The sequence below is a fragment of the Ornithodoros turicata genome, unplaced genomic scaffold, assembly GCF_037126465.1.
Source record: "Ornithodoros turicata isolate Travis unplaced genomic scaffold, ASM3712646v1 ctg00001071.1, whole genome shotgun sequence".
Classification (NCBI taxonomy): Eukaryota; Metazoa; Arthropoda; class Arachnida; order Ixodida; family Argasidae; genus Ornithodoros; species Ornithodoros turicata.
In genome coordinates this window covers 248,500-266,506 of record NW_026999459.1, presented here as the reverse complement: position 1 = coordinate 266,506, position 18,007 = coordinate 248,500, and the positions used below count along the sequence as shown (strand labels likewise).

At 44.6% G+C, this 18,007-nt stretch overlaps 1 protein-coding gene across 3 annotated transcripts in view; it reads right to left on the bottom strand.

Annotated features, from left to right (window-relative positions):
* Positions 1 to 10,234, bottom strand: part of LOC135376389 (uncharacterized) — a 30,099-nt gene extending 19,865 nt beyond the window's left edge. For 2 of the 3 annotated variants that reach the window (XM_064608891.1, XM_064608890.1), the window contains exons 1-5: positions 10,151 to 10,234; positions 4,306 to 4,378; positions 4,186 to 4,236; positions 3,300 to 3,347; positions 2,823 to 2,873 (exon numbers count right to left, since the gene is read on the bottom strand). In XM_064608891.1, the coding sequence (XP_064464961.1) occupies positions 2,823 to 2,873; positions 3,300 to 3,347; positions 4,186 to 4,236; positions 4,306 to 4,342 (187 nt within the window). In that variant the 5' untranslated portion in view covers positions 4,343 to 4,378; positions 10,151 to 10,234. The remainder of the gene's footprint in view (positions 1 to 2,822; positions 2,874 to 3,299; positions 3,348 to 4,185; positions 4,237 to 4,305; positions 4,379 to 10,150) is intronic. The other variant, XM_064608889.1, reaches the window with a different exon arrangement.
* Between the last annotated feature and the right edge of the window lie 7,773 nt (positions 10,235 to 18,007).

The window sequence follows — 18,007 nt, the reverse complement described above, 5'->3', positions numbered from 1 at the left end:
CTGTTAAAACAGAACTTCACCGCATAGCACGCTCCTAGCCAACCATCACACCGAATGATATCATTCTGTGTCATGATTTGTTCAAAACAGGGGGAGGCGCCTATCTGGGACAAGATAATCTGCCCCAGATAGGCGCTTCCTCCCATTTTCGACAAATCAATGCACTGAATGATATCATTCGGAATGATGGATGGCTATGAGCGTGCTGATGCGGTGAAGCTCTGTTTTACCAGTGTAGGGTTATCGCGTCTGATTCAAAGAGAGAGGTGGGCGTACGCCTTTTTGTGGCAATTTGGATACATGAAAGTTGTCACAAAAAGGCGTACGACTACCTCTCTCTTCAAATCAGAAGCGATAACCCTATCATCCGTGGCAATGGTTGACGCACAGCTTGCTATGCGGTGAAGTTCTTTTTTTAGAGTGTGTTAAAAGCGCAGGCGGCGGCGTTCGCAAACACTCGTTCGTTTATATTGGATTCTCTTTTGGTTTCTTATTGGTTTCCCTTGCTAGGTTGTAACGAACCCGAAGCGACGAAGCACATCCATCTTATTATTGGGCAAGGGAAAGGTGTCTTCCGCAAGCGGACCAACCGCTCTCCATGATAGTATTGTTTTCCTATCTTTGACTACACTCTTAAAAATGAACTTCACCGCATAGCAGGTTCTTAGCCAACCGTCATCTCGAATGATATCGTTATCTGCCCTGATTTGTTGAAAACGGGAGGCGTACGCCTTTTTTGTGACACTTATGCTGTTCATAATTGTCACAGAAAAGGCGTACGCCTCCCGTTTTCAACAAATCAGGGCAGATAACGATATCATTTGAGATTATGGTTGGCTAGGAGCGTGCTGTGCAGTGAAGTTCATTTTAAGAGTGTAGAGGAGACCTGTTCTCGTCAAAGGTAGTCGCCCAGATTGCATACACCCCATCCTCAACGTCACCCTCAAGGTGGAGCGTCACGCTCCGTCCACGTTGCTAGAGGGGCTTCCAAGCAAGCTCCTGTGTTCACGATGCGTCTTGCACTGCCACTGCTCACTAATGGCGGAAAAGTGTTATCATAAAGGTAGCCAAAGTTATGCTGTGGTTACTTTGTGCTGATTACATTATTCATTTCGAGTTTTTTTTTTTTTTCTTATGTCCTAAATTACCAAAAGGTACTCTTCGTGTTTTGCAAACATTGCAAGTTCTGCAATATTTACCTGGCTGAATTTGGGCTGTAGTATCTGATTGGCTAACGGACATAGTTTGTGGTATGACCAATAGGTATACACGAAAACGATTCCGTTTCCTTCAAGAGTGTTCAGGAACATGGGAACGTCATTTTGACATCTGCTGTCCTGAAGCAAGTCTCATTCGTACAACATATTGGATGTCGTGACAACTCAAAGAGGAAGAGACGTATCTTAGACTCGAAGAAAAGGCATCGTCCCTTGATCCAGATTTATTTCGTCGTCTCTTCATCCAGATTATCATTTACCATCGTCATCCTCATCTTCATGCACATAGAGACACTGACCACTATCGTGAGACCGACTTCCATGGAGGAAGAAAAGAGAGGAGGAGTCCTATTGCTCTGAGAAGTGAAGCCGAGATTGGTGGCCACTCCAGTGACATCACCGCTCGTTTTTAACTTTCGATTACACACATCTCTACGGGAGACCTCAACGCATAGTTTCGGAATACTTCGAGAGGTGCGGTCTAGCGCGTCAAAGTGTCCCCCAAAGTGTCGTGTGCAAAGCGACCCTATTGGGCTATTCAGGTAACGTGACCCCCGCGTGCCTCCAAAGAAGCTACAGCTCATGTCCCATCCTCACGTCACTTCTCTTTTCTGAAGAAGAGCACGCCTCCTTGTCGTCTTTCCTCCATGCCAACTTCAGTCAGCGAACACAGCACAACCACCGCTTAGTCAACGGCACATACCTGCATGTAACCTAAGACCTAAGACTCGTTGTGTGTTCTCAACATGAGTGTAACGAGCACGTACCACCCTTCTTTCGATGTCCTAAGTTTTTAATCTAAAGGTCGAAGGATCTCTTCTCAGATTCATCATCACAGACATAGAGGGCGTGCCGGCAGCCGGACATGATGACGGTGTGCTGACCCTCGTGGTTACCCAGCATATCAGCGTTCGCTACGGACACTAATCTGATGTGACACGAATGTGATAATCGTCTTTATAGCAGGAGACACATGTCTGTGCTGATGCGTTGAGCGTTTTAGTGGATCTTAATCTATCGCATTGCGTGGGCTATGACAAGATGGGTACAACGTCAGATGCGGCAAAGATGTGATTGGTGTAAGCGAAGGGTGGACTCAACAGACTGAGGTACTTGCATTAAAAGTTGTCCAGCATATTACTATTATTCAATAACAATCGATGAGTTTTGTGAGAGTAAAATGACGTTCTTACAAGGATTCTACGGACGCAAAAAAATAAAAATACGCCCAGTTCAAGGTGATTAATTACGCACGTTGTAAATATACGAGACGTGAGTAGGAACAATATGGTCTAGTACATCTTATAGGACAGTCTCGATCCACATCGAGGAAACGCGAGACGGTGCGGTATGACTGTTTCCCTTTTTTTTTAATAGATAAGTCTGCTGGATAACTTCTTATGGAACAATCTGTGCTGACTGACTACCCTCTTATGTTGTAGGTCTAAAACCACTTGGATATTTCATCGATTATTATTATTGTTACCCAATGAGGGTCCTAAACCCTATAAAGGTGGACTCAGTCGACTGATGTTCTTTCATTATAAGCTATCCATCATATTACTAATATTCATCGACGATGGATGTGTAAAATGATATTCTTACCGGGATCAGCACTTCTACGTCCCGACAGAAACTGGAATTGAGCTGCTGCCTCTGCAACAGAATTATTACAGCATCGTAAACATTTGGACATGTTTCGGAAACATTGACACGGTTACTACGCTCGTTGTAAATACACGGGACGTGAGCAGGAACAACATGGTCTAGTAGTGCCTAGGACAGTCTATAGATCCACATCGAGAAAACGCGAGACGGTGCAGTATGACTGTTTTCTTTTTTTTTTTAATAGATATAAGTCTGCTGTATATCTTCTTATGGAACAATCTGTGCTGACTGACTACCCTCTTATGTTGTAGGTCTAAAACCACTTGGATATTTCATCGATTATTATTATTGTTACCCAATGAGGGTCCTAAACCCTATAAAGGTGGACTCAGTCGACTGATGTTCTTTCATTATAAGCTATCCATCATATTACTAATATTCATCGACGATGGGTGTGTAAAATGATATTCTTACCAGGATCAGCACTTCTACGTCCCAACCAAGCAAAGGCAGGTGCTGCCACTGCAATGGAATTATTACAGCATCGTAAACATTTGGACATGTTTCGGAAACGTGGACGTGGTTACTACGCTCGATGTAAATGCACGGGACGAATGAACTTCACCACGTAACACGCTCCTAGCCAACCATCATCCCCAATGACAACGTTCTCGCCCCTGATTTGTTGAAAACGGGAGGCGGAGCCTATTCTGTGCCGTGCATAATGACACAAAATAGGCTCCTCCTCCCGTTTTCAACAAATCAGGGGCGAGAACGTTGTCATTCGGGATGATGGTTGGCTAGGAGTGTGCTATGTGGTGAAGTTCATTTTTATGAGGGTAGGAACAACATGGTCTAGTGCAGCCTACGCTCTTAGAAATGAACTTCACCGCACAGCACGCTCCTAGCAAACCATAATCGCGAATGATACCGTTACCTGCTCGGATTTGTTGAAAACGGGAGAAGTACGACCCCTGTTTTCAACGAAGATAACGATATCATTCGAGATTATGGTTTGCTAGGAGCGTGCTAATGCGGTGAAGTTTATTTTTAAAAGTGTAGGACAGTCTCAATTCACATCGAGAAAACGCGAGACGGTGCAGTATAACCGTCTCTCTTTTTTAAAAAAAAGATAAGTCTGCTGGATATCTTCTTATGGAACAATCTGTGCTGACTGACTACCCTCTTATGTTGTAGATCTAAAACCACTTGGATATTTCATGGATTATTATTATTATTATCCAATCAGGGTCCTAAACCCTATAAAGGTGGAGTCAGCCGACTAATGATCTTTCATTAAAAGCTATCCAGCATATTACTAGTATTCATCGGCGATGAATGTGTAAAATGATCTTCTTACCGGGATCAGCACTTCTACGTCCCCACCCAGGCCAGGCATCAGCTGCTGCCACTGCAATGGAATTATTACAGCATCGTAAACATTTGGAAATGTTTCGGAAACGTTGACATGGATACTCACATCCAATGACGACGAGTAACAGGAGAAGGACCTTCATGATTGGTTGATGCTCTTCACTGTGTCAGCTACAGCGCTGTATTAGAAAGATGGACAAGCAAGATATATTACCAGAATTTTAGAACACGCGTGGCCAGTGGGAAGTAGGTTGTTCACCCACCTTTCTGTCTTGTTACGACAAGACACAATTACAACTATGTACCGGGTGTCCCACCGAAATCCCCCGGCTGGATAATTCGTGAACAGGTGCATGGCGCCATCGAATAAATTTCTGTTTGGTAGAGATCCTTGGGACATCGGCCATGAACTGAGTAGTGTGCGGCTCATTTGCAGACACTCACTAATTAAATAAACATGCTAACTTTTAGCTTTTACTTCGTACGCTTACGGAACCTCTGTTTTACGCATCGGGACCTTCAGCGAAAAATATTCCAAGAAAAAAAAAAGCATCGACACTTAGTGATTTTTCCGAGTAATTAATTGGTTTCGGTTTACATATTTCTTGCGCGGAGCAGTGCACCAATGCGCTCTTTGGATCAGCTATCCGGCTGTCAATTTCGTGTTCATCCGCCTCGTTCACGCACGGGGTCGAAGGAAGATTAGAAACAGCCACAAGAGACGCTTTTGTATTCGTTCTCAAAGCGACTGATAAACAGCGTTGGCGGTTCTGTCCTTCCGCAGGCGAGATAGCGTGCTCTTATCATGGATGATGATGAATGCGCCACGAGCGCTGTGAATGTGGAGTAGTGGGGTACACTCTTAAAAATTAGCTACACCACATAGCAGGCTCCTAGCCAACCATCATCCCGAATGACAACGGTCTCTCCCTTGATGTGAGGAAAATGGGAGGCGTACGCTTTTTTTTTTTTTTTTTTTTTGTAAACATAAGCGTAAAAAGGCTCCTCCTCCCGTTTTCAACAAATCGAGCGAGAACGTTGTCATTCGGGATGATGGTTAAGGAGCACGCAATGTGGTGTAGCTAATTTTTAAGCGTGTACCCCACTACTCCACATTCACAGCGCTCGTGGCGCATTCATCATCATCCATGATAAGAGCACGCTATCTCGCCTACGGAACGACAGAACCGCCAGCGCTGTTTATCAGTTGCTTTGAGAACGAATACCAAAGCGTCTCTTGCGGCTGTTCCTATATAATCTTTCGTCGCCCCCCTGGGAGAACCAGGCGAATGAACACGAAATTGACAGCCGGATAGCTGATCCAAAGAGCGCATTGGCGCACTGCTCCGCGCAAGAAATATGTGAACCGAAACCAATTAATTACTCGGAAAAATCACTAAGTGTCGATGCTTTTTTTTTCTTGGAATATTTTTCGCTGAAGGTCCCGATGCGTAAAACAGAGGTTCCGTAAGCGTGCGAAGTAAGAATTAAAAGTTAGCATGTTTATTTAATTAGTGAGTGTATGCAAATGAGCCGCACACTACTCAGTTCATGGCCGATGTCCCAAAGATCTCTACCGAAAAGAAATTTCTTCGATGGCGCCACCTGTTCACGAATTATCCAGCCGGGGGATTTCGGTGGGACAACAAGACGTGATTTCAGCAACACTGAGAGAACATGCGTTTTTTTTTAGGTTTCTTCGCTGACTTAGGGAGCAAATGGTAGAGAGAAGTTTCAGATGTCTCAGAACCTTCTCCTTTATTCTATTCTACCTACTCCTCTTCTTTCTCGTCTCTCCCGGGTGGCTACATGGGCGGGGGGGTCACGGGTTCATCCCTCCTGGGATGGTATCTAAACACATTGGCAATAGTGGCAAGTCTAAACTGTCCGTTGGTGTGTGTGTACCCAATCGTTTTAAGTATGCCCTCCTTATGGGCTGTCTGGACAACAGGAACAGGACCATGTAAGACTGATTGTGGTCCGGGAAGTCCAGTGTGCACAAACACAAGGTCACCTATTTGAATGTCAGGGCACTGGCACTGTGGCGACGGTCAAAGTAGTACTTCATCCGTCTCCTGTATTTCGCTTCTTGCACGGATGTGTTCCTTGCTTCTTTCAACTGAAGTGCGTCAGCTATTCCGAGCTCCTTGTCAGCCTCCAAAGGTATTCATTTATTTATTTATACTTGTAACGCCTGGATCAGTTCTAAAGACTAGGTCAGTATAGAAAAACGTATTGTAATAAAATTGTGAACTTGTGTGGAATGAAACTTGGGTTATTGGTAGACTGCAACAAGCAAAAAGGAAACGTCAGATGAGGGAAGCTTTAGTCATTTTTTAGTCGTCAGGGTATTGCGTCAGTGAGGCGCCTTTGAAGCTGCCCTTGGTTTCTGCGTCACTTTTTCCTACGGTCTGTACTCGCATAACAATTTATGTGGTCTTTTGAGTAAGAGCCATTTGCTGACTTGAGCCGCTTGGTGTTTGTCTTTTGTCCCTCCATGTAAACCCAAGCTCAGGTCCATTAAATCTGAAAATTCCTGGGCACCGAAACAACCCAGCATCCCAGCGTTTTGCCATTAGAGCTCTACTACGATTCCTGACGGACACGGACTGGGTTTCTCTTGTTTGACTGCTACTCTTTCACTATGGCACCACCAGCAACCCTCATGTGTTTCAGCAGCCACCGCCCCTCCAAATGAATGGGCAAGTCCTCATAACTGTGTCATAAACTGCAGACAGGGAAGTACTCGGCTTCGAACCCCGGCTTTGCTGTCTGGGATTTTCCTCAGACTCTTTCAGATATCTTAGAAGTCGGCCCAGGACCTCTTTCAACACCTGCTCATAGCTGCGACCAACCTCGATTTTGGCGTACACTCTTAAAAGTGAACTTCACCGCATAGCACGCTCCTAACCAACCATCATCTCAAAATATATCGTTATCTGCCCTGATTTGTTGAAAACGGGAGGCGTACGCCTTTGTTGTGACAATTATAAACAGCATAAGTGTCACAAAAAAGGCGGGCGCCTCCCGTTTTCAACACATCAGGGCAGATAACGATATCATTCGAGATTATGGTTGGCTAGGAGCGTGCTATGCGGTGAAGTTCATTTTTAAGAGTGTATCTTGGCCAAACATATCTCCCCAAATCTCAACATCGTGTTAAGTCCCTTTCGTCTACCAGCCTGCCTCTATCTATGGCTTTTATCAGTCGCACATTGAAGATTGTCAGAAACATGCGTATTTCTTACGACCTTCACATCCGTCACATGTGCGAATCTGAGAAGCGTCGTTGGTTTACGAATGTTCGATGCCCGACGACTCCGTACCAATCCCGATTAATTTCTAGGTTTCCGGCCCCGACCAATCTGTAGCCTACGCAGTCCGACCCAGTGAAGTGGACTGTAAAAGTTGACCGTGGCTCGCAAAAAGTGGGGTTAGACAGGTTCGAGCTGAATCTATAGGCCCGGCGATGTGCATGGCCGGCCCGCAAAGAGAAAGCGAGCCGGACGTACCCGAAAGCCCGTGCAGTGCTCCAGGGTGGCCGGCTTAGACCAAGCTCTTCTGTGCCCTGCATGCCACTCGTTGCAGCTTGACCAATCATCGCGAGCTCATAGGTTCCTTCGGATACGGACTCCCTCCCGTTCTCCGAGGGTGCTGCTTTTAACTTTATCCACTCCATCCATAGGTGGGGAAGTTACTTTTATTTTGTAGTGCACTACCGTTACTCACTACTTTTTCGAAAAGTAACGCGTTACGTTATTCGTTACTGTTGCGGTAGTAGGTAACGCGTTACTAACGCCGTTACTTCTGATAAGTAATGCCGTTACTTTTGCATTACTTCACCAGTTGTCCTTATAATATGTACCATTTTTGGTTGATTCACATAAGTGTATTCCGCAAATCAATACAAGCAATGTTAGGCACAAACAAAGGTCACGCATGAACACAACTTATACATGTACGATTTATTGCAACGCAGAAGTAGTTGATGTTCAAAATTTTCATCGGTTAGCTTCGTCCGATGGGCTGAGAGGACGCCTAATGACCAGTGAGTGCTCCTTATCAAGGTTGATAGAGACGGTGACCTTTTATCTCATACAGTACAAATCCAAACAGCCAATTCCTTGGTACTTTCACGTGGTACTTTGTTACTTGTTCAGAAGGTAGAGGCTATTTTTCTGCCGCTTTTGCCCCATTCGTCCGAAAAATACCAGAGGGAGTGAGAAACAGAGGTGGTAAACAAAGGTGACACCTCAACCAGGGTAGGTCAACAACCTTTCTTTTGCGTTCTTCGTGGGTGTCGATGTGACCTTGTCATTGTTGAAGATGAATAGAAAAAATCGGGGATTTTCCCGGATTCTGCAGGCACGGTCCTCGCTCAAGCTTTCAAGTTCCCGAACACGCAGTAACAGCAGTAACGCATAACGCAGTAACGCATAACGCCGTTACGCGTTAGTTGTTAAAAATGTAATGACGTTACGTTACTCATTACTTTTCTCCCAAATGTAATGCGTTACCATATTTCACTACTCGAATGTAACGCGTTACTGGTAACGCACTACTTTGTAACGCGTTACTCCCCACCTATGACTCCATCCATGTCCAAAAGTCCCGTTGAACATGGCTTGTAACTAGCAAATGAGCTGGTCAGTCGCCACTGACCCAGTACAACCAGGCATGCACATTGCTTTGTGGGAGATCTTCATTTTTCTTCTGCGCCATACTTAACAAATTGCCGGCACTGAGCGCCGTAACTTATACACTGTGAGCAAAATAGGAACATGCTTCACCGCAGAGGCCGCGCTTCACTATCAGACACGAACCATACGCGGAGATTTGCCTAAAAAAATCACCTGTCTCAGCAGGCCCAGTGAACGCTCTTAACACAGTTCAATATTGCGGCTAATTCTGTCCACTGCTTTTGCCTGTCTAATAATGTGTAGGACGGCAACAATATGCCCACGAATAAACTGCGGTGGTCGATCATGAACTGCAGATTGATTTCATATTGGTTGTGCGTGCGTTTGGCGAAAAGCTGCATTATGCTCAATGAGCGGAAGTCATCCCCATATCATCGTCATCATGTATCTCTCTCTGTCTCTCTCTCTCTCTGGTGTAAAGCGTGACACTTTTGCTCCATGGTTAACGCTCTAATTTGTCGTCTCCTTTTAATACCATCGGCTTTCCACGTGATTCTCCTCCTGCTGCGTAATTGGCTGAGAGCGCGGCGTCTCGTTCCGGGACGTTTCAACTCTGCATCCAAGTCAAACAACAGCCAACCATCCGAAACGCGCCATCGCAAAGGAAAAAAAAAAGCTTCAGTTGTCGCGCATGCCACGCGAATGTACGAGGAGTGTTCAAGTCAACCCGGGACTTTCTGTCTCCCTGAGTGTACAAATGGCTCGCGCTACTTCTTTTTCGTCATTTTCACACGCGACAGGCCCCACCACGTGGTGGTCCAAAGTTTGTGCAAAACAGAAGACACGTGCTGGACAAGATGGCCGACAACGCGGTGAGCGCGCACATCGAACAGCGAATTGTCATTAAGTTTCTCGTGAATGAAGGCGTAAAGTCATCTTAAATTCACAGAAGACTTCAGGCTCAGTACGGCCATCTCTTACATCGGGCAACCAGGTTGCGACTTGCGAGATAGTTAGGTTAAAGTACTCATTGCCAGTCAAAAATTGTTTTCTTTACGTCAAACCCCAGAGCGCGTTATCCTATCCAGCGATACATGATAACCCATTGGAGTTATGCTCCTACATTTGACCCATATCTGCAAGGCATTACGCACAATTTAAAATTATCCCCGCATTTTCTTAGAAGCTGAACGAAATTACTCCCCGTTGCACCAGCAGGGAGAGCGCTAATTTTTTAGATAGCCATGTCCATAGCCAAATCGATAGCCAACTAACACTGGACATGTAGACAAGGAGCAGAATGGGACTTACTACTTGCAGAAGACAGCACAAGTTTCGCAGATGACTTGTTTCTGTTAGGCCAGGCTGTCGTTTATACACCCCCGATACATCCGGGAGGAAGTCTGCGTAGGCCGAGCTGATTGGTTAGAGAGAAACAGCTCCTACGATACCCGTATACTGATACGCTTGTGAACACTACGCCGGTTTATGTAACATCAACCGAAGCCTCGGTTGGATGGATATACCAGACAAAATGTGGACATCAGCTTCAGAATGCCACACCTAATGCGTTTTATTGGCTAATGGTACACATTTTTGAGAACTCGCATATAGAACACAGACCGTTATCTCCGGTACCAAATATACTCCGAGATCATTTTAGAAAACACATTCCTGTACTTTCCCGCTCATGTTGCTGAACACTCTGAACACAGAACTTGAACGCATAGCACGCTCTGCACCAACCTTTGCCACGAATGATAGGGTTTTCGCTTACGATTCGAGGAGAGAGGGAAGCGTACGCCTTTTTGTGTCAATTATCGTGCGTTTCAAATTGCCACAAAAAGGCGTACGCCCCCCTCTCTCTCTTCGAATCAAAAGCGATGACCCTCGTGGCAAGTATTCGAGCTGAGCGTGCTATGCGGTGAAGTTGAGTTTTTAGAGTGAAGACTCTGAAGATCGATGCTCGGTCACGACCCAGAAAAATACTTCGGGGGGGGGGGGGGACCTTTTGTGGGGGGAGGATTTCCCCTCGGTTGCCCCTCCCAAAAGTATACCAAATGTACCATTCCTGGGGAGGGGAGGGAGCACCCATGGACAAGGAAGTTGCAAACGGTCACTCGCCCATGCGCTAGCGCTGTCACAATAAGACTGACAGTTCTGTGTGCTTTCTATATTTTACGACTATCATTTTCTAGAATTTGGGTAGTCGCTGCTGTGTTTTGCAGAGGGAAGGAATTGAGAAAAGAAAAGTATCCAGGCGCAAAGAGAATTGACCACTTTTGTGACAGAAAACCCTGCGAAAAAAAAAAGAGGTCTTGTCTACTGTCTATACAATTTCTATAGAAGGTGCCGATAAAACGTGTATAGAGATCCTAACTGCTCGCTAAAGAATTTTGAATTGACATTCTATACATAATTGGCCGGCCACATCCTATAGAAAGTCTATTCAACCAGTAAACAGACATTCTATACAAAATGTGCAGATTTACTTTAGACGGTGTATATGTGCTTGACAGTAAGGGTGTGTTCAAAGTAGCAAAAAAATACTTGAGAATCAGTTCTCGCCCGATGGAATATCCGCCAGAGCCAATGAACTACAGGTTTTCAGTAGAAATCGGCATTCTTCCTCCTACCATTTCTTCTTTTAACCTCTGCCACCACACATTTCATTTTCTCATGCAGCGTTTCTTTTTGTTGGTTTCCTGGACTCCCAGTAAAGGAAAATACGCTTTAAAAGGCAAATGGGCCATTCCACGCTAAGTGATCCAGAGGTGCCGCTCGAACCCCCCTAAAATTTTATGTGAATTTTTTGGTGGTTCCTTACGACTCCGAAAGCAACAGAACATTGGTCTTTTCTAACGAAATTGAAATTTATAGGGTGCAAAGCCCCTCAAAGATGCAGTGCTTGGCGAAAACCTATGTCGTTCTAAGCAAGCATTACGACCCAGGTAAGGCACGAACCATGTTAAAAAGCGTCTTATTTGATAGGGGAGCGTTCATTTTACCGTGTGAACCAATTTTCACCACCGCATTCGACGGGCTCCACGCTTGCGGCGTGCACGAAATTTGCAGAGTTTGTGCAAGATTACCATTTTTTTTTTGTAATATAACGTTCTGGAATTTCTTCTTCAAAATTTTTTGTCATATAGCCCTGGTATTGTACTTTCAACACAAAAAAAATTCAACCCCGCCGGTGCAATGTAAGCCGCATTAAAAAATCGGGAAGTTGTAAAAATTCGACAAAATGCACATTTTTTTACCGAAAAATTCCGTGTGAGGAGGTCCGGATAGAAGCGTGAAGAAAGTGTCTTTCGATGCACCGTCTTCCGAGCAAGATGTAGCAAAAAAAAATCTCAGAGGTATTTTTTGTTAAACTGAAATAATATTTTTTAATTGAAGGTAACTTGGGAAACGTGTATGCGCACTGCGGCACATCGTACCGAATGAACAACTGAGCTGGTCACTCACAAAACACTAGACGGAAAGAAACCACTAGGCAGTCGCATTATTAAAGAGTAAATAACGGTTGAAAACACGTGTTTGCCTCCATAGCGACCCGATGGTTGTGCAGTGAGCGCTCATCAAGCTGGCCATCTTGCGCAATTTTTACCCAGATCGCGGTGCTGGTCAGTGAGAGATAAGGAAAGACACGCACTCCAAAAACAGAACTTGACCGCATAGCACGCTGTGCTCTAACCACTGCCAAGAATGATAGGGTTATAGCTTCTGATTCGAAGGGAGAAGGGGGCGTACGCCTTTTCGTGGCAATTTTCATATATCCAAATTGCCACAAAAAGGAGTACGCCCACCTCTCTCTTGGAATCAGAAGCGATAACCCTATCATTCTTGACAATGGTTGGAGCGTGCTATGCGGTGAAGTTCTATTTTTAGAGTGTGGAGATAGGTGTCCATTCAGGCTACATGGTACCATATGGCTGATATTTGGCCGTGTGGAATCCGACATCGGTCAGTCGAGTCGGTGACATGACTAGGGTAATCACGACATGAACAGGGATCAAGTATATACTGCCTGTACAGAACACAAGCGGAGAATGCTTTCACGAGCAAGTTCTTTGGATGTGCCATTGTTCTTTTCATTCCTTTTTTCTTTTTTTTTTACGTGTGTGTGTGTGTGTTAACTCATTCCATTGCTCGGAAGAGAACCTTTTAGCTGTCCACTCCTCTTGCACGTATATAAAACTTACTTAGTAGCTGTGACGTACGATCTTTTCGCTTTGTGCGCCAACAGATGAGACGTATACGTATGAGACACAAAAAAAATTCAGTGATGCACTCCTAAAAATGAACTTCACCGCATAGCACGCTCCTAGCCAACCATCATCTCGACTGATACCGTTATCTGCTCTGATTTGTTGAAAACGGGAGGCGTACGCCTTTTCTGTGACACTTATGCTATTCATAATTGTCACAGAAAAGAAGAAAACTGCGAAAGTCCGAAAATACAGAAGAAAGTATTTTGAAGACAGTGTAGAGGAGGTGGTGTTCCTCTACAAGAGTCCTGACCGGCGAAGACGGAATGTCCCGGCGTGCAGATGATCGTGGCCTCACACAAGGACGGTGCCGGTAGAACTGTTGTGCCAGCGCCGTAGGGCGTGGCAGCAGAGGCACGTCGTCATCGTCGTCACCGGGCCGCCACAACAGAATGATTCCAGTAAGATACTAAATACCGATAAAAGTACATAAAATACGGTACCTCAAAATACAATACTTCTACAAGTCTGCTTGAGTCCGACCAATCGAAATAATCGGGGTTATAAAAAATGCGAGGACTCATATATTTAGTGGCTATATACTTGTCGCGTATTCTCAAAGACCTGTTAAAAGTAACGACACTATCCTTTCTCACCTCAGAACATTGTCCGATGTTCCGAAATTAAAATCTAATGTAAAGGGAAGTGGACGTCGATAAACTGTTCCAACAGAGAATGATCTTTTGTTCAAAATATACTGAGGTACTTTCTTCAACATTATCTTACCGTTCCGTTGGATTTTCTACGCTTAGAATCTCGTCGTTGGTTGTTGATGCATTTTATTTCTAATTTCTAATCCACTGCCCCGCCGTCTGCAGGACACAAAGGTAACGAGGTTATTTCTCAAGAAGGCTGCGCGTTCGCCTCAACAACAACAACAACAATAAATGAAGAAGTGACGATGACATGGGATGTTTCCCCGTGATGTTTCGCCTCAACACAAGGCTCAGAATGCATGGTTAACTCGTGCCAATTATTTTTTCATTAGTAATAACGCGTAAATATTGTTACTTTCTCTCGAACGCATTCAATTGAAGTATTTCGATCACGTTTAGCGATCCGTCATTACATTTATTTTCGATAGAAGATTTGTTCGCTTTATGAGCATGGTAGTACAACGCGCGGACTAGGCAAACGCATCCGGGAAGTCCTCGCCCACATGGCGAATGTTATTGAAAGATTAACGACATCGATTTCCTTTCGAAGGGTTTCGGAAACAATTTGTGCCCGCTGCATCCGTTTCCTACGAGACTCATTATTAGAGCCCTGATTCCTAGGCAAATGCCTTTGTGGTTCTAATAGTGCCTTCTCAATACTGGAGCACCAATTGGGTGCTGGGGAACCTGCTATATCGTTTTCATATAGTGGCTTTGAATGCCGGCATTAGTGCCTATTTTCGCGTAGGTATGAGCAGAATTAAAAGTAACAGATGTGGCATACGCAGCTTCCGTGTGTTCGTACTGATCAAGCACAATCTTCGCAGAAACTCAGCGGAAGCAGTACAAAACAGGACAGCCCGATTCATATTCGGTAATTACAACCGCACGGCCAGCGTCACCGCTATATGAGTAGAGCCCGGATTACTGGGCAAATGCCCATTGTTTTCGTATGGTTCGAATTAAACATCCGATTAAACATCGAAAAATACCTATAACGGCCTTTAAGAAGTGGCGTTACACCGACGTGCAGGAGAAATTGACGTCGGTCGTCTCGCACGTCATTTTGAAGCCATCGATGACGCTTCAAAGAAGCGCGTATCTCAAATGTATACTGGAACCTAAGCTGGGAACTGCACTCTGAGAGAAAAAATGGTATAGATAAGTTGTAATAGTGAGGTCTTATACCTCTTTTATACCTTCTGTTTCAGATGTATACAGGGTGTCCAAAATTAAGCTTTCACGATTAAAAAAAACAAAAAAAAACACGAGTGGTAGAAGGAAGCACCTTGTCTTGGAAAGTGTACTGGCGAGGAACTGCGTAATTTTTTGTCCACAATTAATGCGGCACACTGTATGGGGTCTGACACACGTTCACAAGGTCTCCCGCGACAGTCTGAAAACTCCTAACGCCATAAAATCACATGATGACGGGAGCTGTAGCACGCACTCTTAGAAATGAACTTCACTGCATAGCACGCTCCTAACCGACTAGCATCTCGAATGATATCGTTATCTGCCCTGATTTGTTGAAAATGGGGGGCGGACGCCTTTTTGTGACAATTATGAACAGCATAAGTGTCACAAAAAAGGCGTACGCCTCCCGTTTTCAACAAATCGGGGCAGATAACAATATCATTCGAGATGGTGGTTGGCTATGAGCGTGCTATGCGGTGAAGTTCATTTCTAAGAGTGCAGTTATAAGGCCACCGTGGCACAAAACGCAGTCGATGAACGCAGCGAACGATAACCTGTCTTCCGCCATGACACCAGCCAAACTCGAGTTGAGAAGCGTTCTCAAGGTAGCACCGATGCTACCTCGAGACTTTCGAGGAATGCGCTGGGGAATTCCCCCATTGTAGGAGCGTTTCGTGTCGAGGGTTAGATTTATGAAACGCAAAACCGGCCTCGAGGAGCAGCTCGAGTCGAGGCTCGTTCATGAATCCGGCTGTCAGTACATTGTGCTGCTTGGGACTGTGCTGTGTTCCTCTGTAATTCGTCCTTTTTCTTGTCCCCTCGTGCTGGGGGGGGGGGGGGGGGTTCATCGCTTTTAATATGAATCACCAACCCGCCAGGATTTTAACTTTATTTCGCGCATACAAACAACGCTCAAGGGACGAATTGCTTGGAGTATTAGTTCACCATCAACATATGGTATCCCTGACCAGACGGTATCCCTGCTATTTTCCTTAAAGTTTATCGTGACATCCTTTCGCGTGTGCTTGTATTCATATTCAACCTTCCTCTTAAACGAAATACTTTTCCACGACCGCGGAAATCTTCCCGGGTGATTCCTGTCCATAAATCGGGCAGCCACAACATTGTTACGTACCAATTATAGACCTGTAAGTATTTTATGCGCCTGCTCCAAAGTCTTTCAACACATTATTTCTATTAATATATCCTCGTTCTTTAAGCGCAAAATTGCAGACAATCAGCATGGCTTTATGCCTGGGAGATCAACAGTCACCATTCTTGTATCATTCATGTCAGTCTCTTCCCCATTTTTATTAATGATCTTGTATCCTGTGTTAAACATTCCACCATGCTACAGTATGCTGATGACTTCAATATAATGAAAAGCATAACCTCGCCTTCTGATTGCTCACTGCTTCAGGAGGATGTTTACAGTGTTATTTCTTGGTGTACTTCTAATTTCCTCAAGATCAACACGTCAAAAACAATCAAAAGTTATCTCATTCACGCGCAAGCCTCAAGTAACCCGATTTCAGTACTTTTCTGATGGCGAAATAGCCCGAGTCGACACCATTCGTGATCTCGGTATTGTCTTTGACGCGAAGCTTCTATTTCATGAGCATGTGAGAGCAATTCGTTCTGCTGCGGAAGTCATCCCCATATCATCGTCATCATGTAACTCTCTCTTTCTCTCTCTCTCGTTGTGCTGCTCTGCGTATGCTTGGTTTGCTCACCTACAGCTGTAAAATGTTTTCTTCTCACACGGTATTTCTTACTCGCTATAAAGCTTGCGACCTTCCCCGACTTGAATATGCGTCAGTGGTATCGAATGATTTATGTGCCATCGATACCAAACGTCTTGAAGCTGTGCAAAACATGGTACTTCATATTATTCATTCGGTTTTCTTGCGGAATGTCTCCCCACATTTCTATCTTATGACTGTGACAGGCTTTCAAATTACCCGCACTTGCTTCATCTTGTTAACCGCCGCCACATTCATGACGTTTCTTTATAAATGTGTGCATTTCATATTTGATTCCCCTTTTCTGTTAGGCCGCCTAAATTTTGTCTCCCACTTGCTACTGTCTGCGAAACCTCCTAACGTTCTGTCAACCACAGCTGTCCTAATGATCCCCTTACACGGTGCCAAATTTTGTTGAACTCCCTTCCTTCATCTCTTGATATTTTTTCATCATCATGTACATCATTCAGCTGCCATATTTTTCATTTTTAGGAACTGTCTTTTCTTTGATTCTTTATTGCAGTGCGATTGTATGCGTTTCTCACGTTACAATGTGCGTGTGCACATTAATTAAGAAGGGGGGCGTCGAAGACACGGCATAACTTAAGATGCTGAGGCAGCATTCCCCGAAGAAGGTGTCGGAGGGTCTTGGCGACTTTCGCCGGAACAAGGGGGGGGGGGACAACAAGGAAGAAAGAGAAGAAAACTGCGAAAGACGGCGTGAAGGCTGGCAGCACTGCGAAGACAATTGACAAGGTAATTTAGGTAGTGAGCCGAAAATACGGAAGAAAGTATTTTGAAGACAAAATGCTTCTAGTAAGATACTAAATACCGATAAAAGTAATATCAAATACAGCACCGTAATTACAATACTTCTATAAGTCTGCTTGAGTCCGACCAATCGAAGTAATCACGGGTTATAAACAATGCCAATCGTTGTCACCTGTTGAAGGGTTCATATACGTAGTGGCTACTTGTTGCGTACTCTCAAAGACCTGTTAAAAGTAACAACAATATTCTTTCTCACCTCAGAACGTTGTCCCAAAGTATAAATTAAAAAGGGAAGTGGACGCCGATAAACTGTTCCAACAGAGAATGATTTTCTGTTCAAAATATACTGAGGTGCTTTCTTCAACCTTCCCTTACCGTTTCGTTGGATTTTCTACGCTTAGAATCTCGTCGTTGGTTGTTGATGCATTTTAGTTCTAATTTCTAATCCACTGCTCCACCGTGAGCAAAACATAAAGGTAACCTGTTTATTTCTCAAGAAGGCTGCGTGCTTGCCTCAACACAAGGCTC